The sequence below is a fragment of the Echinops telfairi genome, unplaced genomic scaffold, assembly GCF_000313985.2.
Source record: "Echinops telfairi isolate 266 unplaced genomic scaffold, ASM31398v2 ScPeMD7_9;HRSCAF=40, whole genome shotgun sequence".
Lineage (NCBI taxonomy): Eukaryota > Metazoa > Chordata > Mammalia > Afrosoricida > Tenrecidae > Echinops > Echinops telfairi.
Genome location: NW_022103906.1, coordinates 51251399 through 51263884, shown reverse-complemented (window position 1 = coordinate 51263884; position 12486 = coordinate 51251399). Strand labels below are relative to the sequence as shown.

The window sequence follows — 12486 nt, the reverse complement described above, 5'->3', positions numbered from 1 at the left end:
CCTGCGCCGCCGCCAGCTCTACTGCCGCACCGGCTTCCACCTGCAGATCCTGCCCGACGGCAGCGTGCAGGGCACCCGGCAGGACCACAGCCTCTTCGGTACGTACCGCCCTCGCTCCCCTCTCCATCCCCAGCCCACTGCCGTCGGCTCCCGCCCACCCCGCTCCTCTCCGGCCGCAGGGGTCCCGAGTGCGCCCACCCTGGACCACTCGGACCCACCCGGGCCAGAAGCAGGCTAGAGATGCAGCGGGGGCCGGCTTCAGGCCCCGACCCCCGTGTCTGCAGCGCTGGAGGAAGCGGGCATCCTCCGGACCTTTCCAGCTACCATGGGGGCCGGACCTCTCAGGCTGCCTCTGGCATCCAGACCCGGCCGGGCACTACATCTTTACCTTACCTCTGACCGGGAAGGCGGAATTTCCTTTTGTTTTTAAAGCCTTGTAAGAGTTTCGCCCACTTTTCTCCCACGCGTCTCCCTATGCTTCACTTTACAAAAGTGAACCCCAGGAAGCAGCCGCTTCTTGAAACATTCCCTGCGGGGATACTAGCCCTGCGGTTATACTACAGGTAGACAGTTGAACTTGATCAGCCATCAGTGGCTTACGTTTCCAAAGCTAGACTCAGCGACCCTATGGCACAGGGTAGAACTATCCTTGTGGGGACTGTAACTTTAAAAGAAAAAAAAAAATTTTTTTTTAATATACCAGACTAGAAAGCCTCAGTTTTCTCCAGCGGTGAGGCTGGTGGTTTTGAACTTCAGAGCTTGAGGTTAGCAGCCTATCATGTAACCACTGCACCACGAGGGCTCACTTTATAGCAGGATACGAGTATTTACACATCTTCTTAGGGAACTGTGAATGTTCCCATGAGATGGGAACAGATTAAAGTCCTGTGGATGTCTTCAATACAGTCAGCTTCACCTGGAGGCGGTTCGCTGGGGTCCTAGAGCTCTATTCTGTGGTGATAGGGGGAGGAGGGTATAAAAAAACAAAACAAAACCACTACCTGCTTACTGAGCATGCTCACTCCTTGGACCCAAGCTTCTCTTTAGAAATTGTGAAACCTGAAAGCCAGGATCTCCTCAGTAGGAGGAAATGGGGAAGTGAAAGAAGATATGGGTGGGAACACAGAGGAGCACGTTTCAGAATACCTCAGAGAGTGCCTGGGAACAGAAGGGGTTAAAACAAAGAAAGGAGCAAAGGATTCTTAAATCAGAGTCTACTTTTAATACTGGATTGGGCAACCCTAAGGCGTGTGCTGTTAATTATTCCCTAGCTAGCTGTGTGATTAGAAAGTCCTTCACCAGTGTGAATTTCCGTTTTCTCGTCTGCACAAATGACTTGAAGTTATTTTTCCTAACAGCATTCTAGGATCTTTCCTGGATAACTAAAGTTATTAATATTAACCTGTTAATGCTCTCAAAAATGGACCCGGGTGGCGAAATGGATTAAGCACGGGGCTATTAACTATAAAGACAGTGGTTTAAATCCACCAGCGGCTTCACAGGAGAAAGATGAGGCAAGATTTAAGTTTCAGCAAACTTGTACAGGGTCGCTATGCGTCGGGATCCACTTGATGGCAGTGGGTAGTTGGGTTGATTTTTGATCATGCAGCTTGTGACGTCATTGGAGACCCAGGTTGCATTTAAAGAAAGATCTTCTCAGTGGCAAAGTGAAAGATGCCAAGCCAATTAGCTTTCTTTTCCCTTCCTTAGCACTGTGGCATTCCTGGAGAATCTCATCTCGGAGTGACCCTCGCTTATCTTGTCCCCCTCCCTCCCTCGTTTTTTGTGCTTCCATTTCTTCTTTTCCACTGGTAAGACTCATTAAAACTTTGGAGAAGTGTAAATCTCAGTTTGAAGGACATTTTGAACTCTAGATGTAGAAATGAGCATGTGGTAGGCATTTGGTAGCACTTAAAGGCTTAGAAAATGAACGTTTTTAAACCCATATGTTTGCAACTTCCACTAACCTCTTCCAAATTCCCATTGACTAGGAGCTGAGAGTGCCATGACCTAGTGACCAGCCTGGGGTCACTTTTGGAAAGTGGATTTTAAATAGAGGAGGCAGAGATTCTGATTCTAAAGAACTTTGCTGACACCAGGTGCCTCAGTTCTCTCGTCTTTCAGAAAGATCGGACTCCATGTATCGCTGGGCAAAAAACCCAAACCAAAACAACCCCAAAAACTTCCCACTATAAGAAAGATCTAGGTAGTTAGGAGCCAGGCCTAGGAGACATTCAGATGCCTCATATACACGTCGCATTGAAAACTGCTCTAAAGACACGAGTAGTTCAACGTTAATGTCTTCATTGATAAGAATTGTTTCTTCAGTATTGAGTCTAACCTTACAGAAAGACCTTAGTAGATATTTGTAGACATACTGATGCTTTTAACTTAGTATTCAAATCTGCTCCTTTAGGAATGGAGATTACTTATCAGAATTCTAATCTTGTTAGCATCATTTCTTGATGAAATTTTAAGTATTTAATAATTGCAAACATGTGAACTAGACTGATTTTAGGTTGCTTTCTTGGTTAGGTATTAGGCTGCTAACCACAAAGTTGGTAGTTCAAACCACACCACTCTGTAGGCCAAAGATGAGGCTGTGTGCTCCCGTAAGGATTTACAGTCTCAGAAATCCTATATAGGGGTACTGTGGGTCGTAAAAGACTTGAAAACAGTGGGTGTGATTTTTGTTTTTTGTAAATTCACTTTGTAATGGGTAGCTACATATATAAACAAAATAGTCACTGTCACACAAAGGGGATGCTAGCTCCTTAATAGTCTGGGAGTGTAAAGGGATGAAGAGTCTCTTTACCACAGATTCCAGTACATCCTAATGGTGTTTGATGGCTTAATTTACTACCTATGCAAGTATGTCAAAAGTGAGGTCATGGACAACTTGTATAACAGAATCTCTATTGGCCTTCTTTTGCTGTACTTCAATCACTAAAAATGAAATTGGCTGCTATTTTTTATTTTAAACTGATTTCTGTACCACTAAAGTAAGAATTTTGAAAACACTCAAGGACAGCCAGTTGAGATGTTGAAACAAATATTTTAGATAATTTTGTCCTATTTGGCTACAAGTGAATATGAACGTTCAGACTCTCTATTTAAAAACCGTATCAATTGGAAACAACAAGTTTCCAATCGGTTTAAAATATAATTTCCTATCTGATTTAGCTTTGTATTTTTAACAGACTTTTTCCACACAGTGATATAGTAGTAAGAATTTACCTGATATGTAAACATGAAATCTTTACTTAAAAAAAAAGTGTAGCCTGAGATCAAACATATTCCTTTAAAGGCTTTTCCTTTATTCTTCCCTATTCTCCATAGATTTGTCTGATGTGGTTGCATTGTGGGTTGACTCACCTGTTTATTATGATTTTTTAAAAGGCTGGCTTTGAAAATGATACCAGAAAGACAAAGTACCTCCAAGTCTTTTTATGGGACACTGGGCATTAGAAAATCTATCTAAAATCTGTGATTACCTCTTAAGGAAAGTTTTCATGTCTACTCTTTGTAAAGGAATTAGCTTAGTTGCCACCTCATCTTATAAATAAGAAAGACTTGTCAAATCTCATTTAAGAATCAAATGATTACAAATTACTATGTGGTATACTATTTCCACGAGGAGAAAAAGGATCAGAATTTTAAAGTGTGGCTAAAATCTTTAAGAACACAAAAAGAACATAACTTTTTTTCCCCCATCAGCCCTATTGAGCCATTGAAAATTATTTATGCCTGATTATGTATCAGATTTTAGATGTTTAATGAAGTTGAAGCTACTGACTATAATTATTTCAAGAACATATTTAATCTTTTTTAACTTTCTAGAGTGACAACATTTCTGACAAAACAAGAGAATTGTTTTAAGATAAGAATTAAAATGTGGGGGTTTACAATTTAGTTTTTCAAGAAAAATGAATATTTGATGAGCTCTATTGTAGAATTAGTTTATATAGAAATAAATCTGATATTGTATTGTACTTGAAAATGGCTCTATTATACATCCTAATTAGTTAATGAGTTCCTGTTCTCTGAAAGTCAAGAGCAACTTAATGTAAATTAGATACTCAGACAGAATTACAATACATGTCAGCCATAGTACAGTTTTCAATGTGAATGTAACGTTCAATACAACCTATAATAATTATATACATTTATGTACTAGACGAAATTCTCTTGATGTGTTTTGGGCCCATGTTTTTATGATATCTGAAACCACTCATTAATGAGTTTGGCAGTGAGTTTAATTTTTGCTTAGTCCCCCCCTCTGTACTTAACATCATGAGGGCTGTACTAAGGAATTTGGGCTTTCTTTGCTATATATTTTCTTATCTCCACCTTTGGCTCAATTAAGGATGCTAATTCTTTAAGCCACTTATAAACTAGTTAGTCCTCTATTGATACTGCAAGATCCTTATTAATTTTAGTGTTCTACATGATCTCCTAATCATTCAAAAGAGCTCATTTGTCTCCCAAAGCATGTGGTTCTCCCAGAGTCTCCATATAAGCAAAGAGCCAGGCTCTGTACTTTCCCTTGTCCTTGCGACTATCATGTGCTCAAAGAGGAACTTGTAAAACAAATCCAGAAATTACTCAAGAGCAAGAGTCAGGTTAAATGATGTGACAATGTATACTTAAAAGAAGAAGAAGAAGAGAAGCCAAATTGCCTGTAGAGCTTAACAAAGGGTGAAGGTAGAAAACTATTGAGGCAGGTGGTTCTAAACATAGAAAGGATCTCTACATCTTTGCAAAATCTAGAGGGATGAATTAGACAAAAGCACAAGTCCAAAGATTAATGCATGCAGAGAATAACACAGAAGACACTATCAAATTTTTATTTTTGATATTAGTTTTCCTACTAATAATTGGAAAGAATTTAGAAAGGTATCAATAGAAAAACTTCTTTGAGCAGTACATTTTTCGTATTTGGTTGTCATTTTAAATTAATGATATATTCTATTTCTTCTCTGAATCATAAAATTTGTTTAAAAGTTACATGCCAGGAAACATAGCATACTAGATAATCTACAAAGTCTTGAAATTACTGTGCTTGAATTCATTCTTTATAGTCCTCTAAAAATAGTGTCTTGGAGAAGATGTGAGTTCAAGTACTATTGATTAATTACAAAGATCATGTCCTTAGGCAAGTCAATAAACTTCTCTACACCTCAGTTTCTTTAGTGAAAATAATATTTCCCTGTCTGTCTTAAAGGGATTGCCTTTAGGACCAAATGAGAAAAAAATATACATAAAAGTAAACAAACTCCCTGCAATTGAGTCAATGCCAACTCTTAGTGACTCTGTAGGACAGGCTAGAACTGTCCCTGTGAGTTTCTGAGACTATAACTCTATGGGAGTAGAAAGACCCATCTTTCTCTCAACACATATAGAAGCCCTTTATAAATGACAAACCACTAACACACCCATACAAAGGATGCTGCTGCTAAGAAAATAATGACTTTGATGGATTGTAAACAAAACCAAACTAATTCATAAAATGATTATAATTTTCTAATGGAATTATGGTAAACTAGAAACACCTCTGACATATGCTAATTTTGATAGTAAAAACTTCTCTTTGTTGAGTGCCCAATAACTGTCAGTTTTCACCACTCTGCTTCATACACATATTGAATATGAGGAAATTGAAGTTCAAAGAAGACAATGACTTGCCTAGTCATTCTACTTAGAAAGTGATTGGCCTGGAATACACACAGGTCAATCTGTTTAAGATTTCACACTTTTAACATTGTATCATGATGAACAAAATTTCCCTTTATTTGTCTACATGTAAAATGGAAGGATTGTAATGTTTAAAACAATTTTCAAGTGTTTTTCGGTATAAAAGGACTTCCATATGAATCATCACAATTATTCATATGGGCCTGCTATTACTACTATTTGACAGATTTTTTTTCTTAATCATATATATGCTCATTAATATAAACAAATCATTACTTTTTCCCCTGAATTCAGGTATCCTGGAATTCATCAGTGTGGCAGTGGGACTGGTCAGTATCAGAGGTGTGGACAGTGGTCTTTACCTTGGAATGAATGACAAAGGAGAACTCTACGGATCAGTATGTATTTTTAAATTTTCACTATTTTAATTTTTGAGATAATGGCAATCAATTTTTTTCTGCAACAAAGCAGCAACAATAAAATCATTAGAAAGTAATAGGGTGTTATAAAAAAGTCTACAGTACAATACTGATTTTTCCCTTTTGCTATGAACCTTTTAACTTTGTTCATGGTTGCTTATTTAATTTTAAGAACATTGATTAAAATGTACATGCTTATCATTGTCTTATCCATACTTCCAAATAAAATTTAGTTATTTGTTATTTTTATTTACTTATTTTTTGTTGTTTTTAATTTTATTTTAAAGATCATTTTATTTGGGACTCTTACAGCTCTTTTTTACCCCTTAGTTTTATTGAGGGCTCTTAAATCTCTTATCACAATCCATACATTCATCCAGTGTGTCAAGCACATTTGCACATTTGCTGCCATCATCATTTTCGAAACATTCTCTTCCCACTTGAGCCCCTGATATCAGCTCCCCATTTCTTCCCCCTCCCTCCCTGATGAACACTTGATAAGTTATAGATTATTATTTTCATATCTTACATCGTCCTCTGTTGCCCCTCACCCACTTTTCCATTATTCATCCCTCTGGGAGGGGGCTATAGATTAATCCTTGTGATCGATTCTCTTTTTCTCCCCACACCCTCCCCTAATCCTCCGGATACCTCTACTCTCCTTGTTGGCCCTGAGGGGTTTATCCATCCTGGATCCCCTGTGTTGTGGGCTCTTATCTGTAACAGTGTGCATGTTCTGGTCTAGATTTGTAAGGTAGAATTGAGGTCATGATAGTGGGGTGAAGGAAGCACCAAAGAACTAGAGGAAAGTTGTGTGTTTAATCAGTGCTATACTGCACCCTGACTGGTTCATCTTTTCCCTGTGACCCCACTGTGAGAGGATGTCCAATTGTCTAAAGATGGGCCTTGGGTCTCCACTCCATGCCCCCTCCCCCACACCTCACATTGGGTATGATTTTGTTCTGGGTCTTAGATGTCTGGTACCTGATCCCATCAACACCTCATGATCACACAGACTGGTGTGCTTCTTCCATGTGGGCATTGTTGCTTCTGAGCTAGATGGCCACTTGTTTATCGCCAAGCCTTTAAGACCCCATGCTATATCTTTTGATAGCCGGGCACCATCAGCTTTCTTCACCACATTTACTTATGCACCCATTTTGTCTTCAACAATTGTGTCAGGAAGGTGCGCATCACAAAATGCCAGATTGTTAGAACAAAGTGTTCTTGTGTTGAGGGCGTACTTGATTCAAGGCCCATTGTCCATCTACAACCTTAATTCTTACATATAAATATGAGTACATAAGTCTAGTCCCCTCTCATTATATATATATTTACATATGTACATGCCTATATTTAGACCTCTATAAATGTCCTTTGCCTCCTGGTTCTTTTTCTATTTCCTTTTACTTTCCTCTTGTCCTACCGTCATGTTTAGCCTTCATTCGGGTTTAGTAATTTCTCACTGCACATTGCCCTTGATTAAGCCCCACTAGTCATCCAATGCCCTTCTTTCCATTGATTTTAGTTTACTTGTTGTTCCCTTGTCCCTGGGTTAGTTCCCCCACCCCCACATTCCTTTCCCCCACCTCCCCTTCTCCTGTATTCCCCCGGAATCATTTGTCCCGTTCTTTTCATCTCCGAATTATTTATCCCTCCTATCTATATAGACACTTATCTCATCTAGATAGACACACCTCTTATAACAATCAATACATCAATTGTATCAAGCATACTTGCACATATGTTGGCATAATTATTTTCCAAACATTTACTTTCTATATCAAGTTATTTTTTATAGTCAAAGTCTCTACAACTCTTTCCATAGACAATTTACTTTTTATGATTTAGTAGATGGCTAAATCTATCTGGCCCTTTATTTTTTAAAAAAACAAAACAACAAATAACCACCAACTAAATTATGAACACAATATAAATTTAGAATCTCAATAGACACTGAGAAAAATTCATAGTAATATATTATTTGGACTACATTAAAGAGTATAATAAGGTGACCAGATGTCCTGCTTTTGGCGGGACAGTCCTGATTTTTGGAAAGAATGCATGACAGCCTAGGGAATGGTCTATTTGGTCCATATAGACCAAATTTAAAATCAAGACACCCCCCCACCTGGTCAATGGTGTCCCGCTTTAAATCTGGTCACCTTAGAGTATAACCATATGGCTCCGTGGTTATAGCACTCTGCTGATAACAAAAAGGTTGGTAGTTTAAACCCACTAGTAATTCCATAGGGGAACAATGTGCCAGTCTGCTTCCATAAAGATTTGAAAAAAAAACAACAACAAACACCACCCTTTATTATTAAGTTGATTCCAACTCATAGTGACCCTATATGGCCGTGAGGAACGGTCTGTAGGGTTTCCATGGCTACAATCTACAGAGACAGATTGCCACTTCTTTCTCCAGCAGAATGGACTCACACCATCAGCATTCAGTTAGCACCCAAGCCCTGTGACTAACCCACCATTAGATCTCCCTCCATAGAGATCACAATCTCAGAAACCGTAGGTGGCAGTTTTAATTTGTGCTTCAGGGTTATTATGAGTCAGAATTGACACGATGACAACAAGTCATATGCAGACTAACATATTGCCTTCTCAAGGGCAAACTGTATCATTTTCAGAGAAGAAAAGCAGTGTGTAACAATCATAAGAGCAGAATTACAATAAAAATATTATAATCTTTCTTATTCGTGTATGTATTAGAATGAAACATGATTGTCTGTTCTTTAGGATAATATTTAGTCCATCTTGAAAAGACAAATCATTGAACTTCTACTATATTTAATCTTAATAGAATCAGGTTAGATAAAAATTAATCATGGGGACTGTATAAACAAACAACAAAGTCATAAAGGGAAGATATGTGACTTGGATTAATGGTTTTAGATGAGCAATTTGGATCTATCACTAAAGGTGATAAAAAAGACCTGACATATAAAACTTTGACATTTATTGATGCAGCAACCTGAAGTATAGACTGTTGATTGGTGATGGTGGTAGGAGAGAAATAATAAGGATCATGGGAAAGTTCAATTGGGAATTGATGTTTGTCTTCTGCTTCTATTAACCAAACTGCTTTATGAAGTACCCGCTAGAAATAATCCCAGATAACCTAACTAAAACAAATCAAAGTGAAAACAATTGAACAATAATCTTCCTTTAACCAGGATATTGTTATAAGCCAGTGGTTCTCAACCTTCCTAATGCCGTGACCCTTTCATACAGTTCCTCATGTTGTGGTGACCCCCCAACCATAAAATTATTTTTGTTGCTCCTTCATAGCTGTAACTTTGCTACTGTTATGAATTGGGCAACCCCTGTGAATGGGTGGTTCGACCGTCAAAGGGGTGGTGACTCACAGGTTGAGAACCGCTGTTATAAGCAAAGGCATACAAATACAATGTCTACACTTATGTTCAGAAATTTTCATGAAAGTCTTTTTTAAATCATAATTCTCTTCTCCCTTTTTAGGAGAAACTGACATCTGAATGCATCTTTAGGGAGCAATTTGAAGAAAATTGGTATAATACCTATTCATCTAACATATATAAACACGGAGACACTGGTCGAAGGTATTTTGTGGCACTTAACAAAGACGGAACTCCAAGAGATGGCGCTAGATCCAAAAGACACCAGAAATTTACCCATTTCCTTCCTCGACCAGTGGATCCAGAAAGAGTTCCAGAATTGTACAAGGACTTGCTGATATACAGTTGAAGCGTGACCCCGAACCACAATCTTAGAGAAATTTCCATGGAAAAATCATCACCCAGGAAGACATTCAGAATGTTCGGGAGCCTATTTTCCACCGAGAGACTGGGTTTGGAAGAAGACTGAGCACGAACTACAAGAACAAACATTTTCTACACGAAGTAGATGAATATTCTGTATAAATGGATGCAATTTCTTTAGAGACACTGGGTCAGTCCTTACCAGTTGATGAAAGCTGCCGATGGCTTTACTGTGGACAACGGGAACACCAGCTAGGCTGCTGCTGGGGCCTTACCTCTCTGGATTATGTTTACTTCAAGATTATGTTCAGAATAGATGCTTCATGTTGAAGAGATGGACTGACTGTAGTGATCAAGATGGTTGTTACATAAATTCTGAAGACCCTGGAGGACCTTTGCAGGGTATGGCATTATGTGTGAAAGACCTTGGACTCTAAAAATGAAATGGACTATAAAACATGCCACATTAAGATGGAGCATTTCTTAAAAGGACGGACCTATTTATACATTTTATAAATATTTATTATATATTTATTTATTTAAGAGTTTATTTTTTACTGGTCTATAAAGATAATACAATGAGAAAACAACAAAAACAAGAAAAAAATCCTTTTTTTGCGTCATTACTTTTATCTGATATAGTGGGCTGTAAAGAAGACATCATTATTGCAACCCAATAAATATAGAAGATGATCTTTAAAATTCTTTAAAAATTTAAAGTGTAGATTATATTTTTATGCAGAGTTGCCTTCCAAATATAAAATTTGTTCCTTTTGACCAAAAAATGCTTTATAAATTTTATTCAATTCAACATACACTCAAAGGGGAATTAAACACTTTGTTTTGGTGTGTGGGGGGGAATGAAACACTTTTATTTTATGTTTCAGTTTTATTACTTTGCAGATGAAGTGTTCCAACTTATATGACATGCCTTAAAATGACAACATTTTAAGAGTCCTAAAGGAACATTTACTTCGGTACTTAAGGAACTTACGTTGCAAATTATCAAACATTGTGGCCAACTTATGTTTACTTCTTCAGTGTGACAACTCCCCCCCCCCCTTTTTTTTCTTTTAACACTACCAATATAGAGAGAGTTAGTCTTTGTGGGACCACCATTAACAGTGGTCAGACCTCATTAACTTATTTGAGTCTGCTGTCGTTTTTTTTTAAAATCATTTTATTAGGGGCTCATAAAATTCTTATCACAACCCATACAAACATCAATTGTGTAAAGCACATTTGTACATTCATTGCCCTCATCATTCTCAAAACATTTGCTCTCCACTTAAGCCCCTGGCATCAGGTCCTCAGTTCCCCCCTCCCTCATGAACCCTTGATAATTTATAAATTATAATTTTGTCATATCTTGCCCTGTCTGACGTCTCCCTTCACCCACTTTTTCTGTTGTCCGTCCCCCAGGGAGGAGGTCACATGTAGATCCTTGTAATTGGTTCCCCCTTTCCAACCCACCCTCCCTCTACGCTCCCAATATCGTCACTCACACCACTGGTCCTGAAGGGATCATCCGCCCTGGATTCCCTGTGTTTCCACTGCCTATTTGTACTAGTGTACATCCTCTGGTCTAGCCAGATTTGCAAGGTAGAATTCGGATCATGATAGTGGGGGGAAGGAAGCATTTAGGAACTAGAGGAAAGTTGTATTTTTCATCGTTGCTACATGGCACCCTGACTGGCTTGTCTCCTCTCCAAGACCCCTCTGCAAGGGGATATCCAGTGGTCTACAAATGGGCTGTGGGTGTCCACTCCATACTCCCCACCTCATTCACTCTGGTAAGAATTTTTTGTTCTGATGATGCCTGATACCTGATCTGTTCAACACCTCGTGATCACACAGGCTGGTGTGCTTCTTCCATGTGGGCTTTGTTGCTTCTGAGCTAAATGGCCGCTTGTTTTACTTCAAGCCTTAGGACCCCAGACGCTATATCTTTTGATAGCTGGGCACCATCAGCTTTCTTCACCACATTTGCTTATTCATGGTGTTGTTTTTTTATAGCTTTTATTTAGTAATTTATTCAACAAATATTTATTAGAAGCTACTGTTTACAAGTCAGGGCCCCGGCTGTATAGTGGGGGAAGTACTGGGCTGCTAACTGCAAAGTCTGTGGTCTAAACCTACCAGCTGTGCCTTGGGAGAAAGATGAAGTTGTCTGCTCCCATAAAGAGTTACAGTCTCAGAAATCCTGTGGAGCAGTTTACTCTGTCCTGTAGGGTCACTATGTGGGAGCATTAACTGGAGGACAGTGAATGGGTCATACACAAGTCACTGAATTAAGAAGCGGTGATCAAAAATTGGTGCCAGGGGTCCCTGTGTCATGGAACTTAGCATCCAGCAGGAAACGCAGATGGTAAACAAATACATCTAACCAAAAAATCCCATAACTAAGTATTGTGATGGTTCTTTGAGGAAAACCAGTTTCTGATAGAGAATAAGGAGAGAACCAATTTAAACACGATGGGTTGGAGAAGACCTATTTAAGGTGGTGGACCTCAATAAACAAAAAGGACCTTGGTGGGTAAGTGGAAGATAAGAAGCTTCCATGAAGAGAAATCAGAATGTAGAGTTGTTGGGTAAGCATTTAGAAGGCCAGAGGTTCA

General features: G+C 38.8%; 1 protein-coding gene across 1 annotated transcript; it reads left to right on the top strand.

Moving 5' to 3' along the window:
- Position 1: 1 nt before the first annotated feature.
- FGF20 (fibroblast growth factor 20) lies at positions 2 to 9924 on the top strand (the record flags this gene model as incomplete). Its single annotated transcript, XM_004696485.2, has 3 exons — positions 2 to 98; positions 5989 to 6092; positions 9609 to 9924. Coding segments are annotated over 3 exons (447 nt in total), but the record flags the coding sequence as incomplete, so codon positions are not given.
- Positions 9925 to 12486: the final 2562 nt, after the last annotated feature.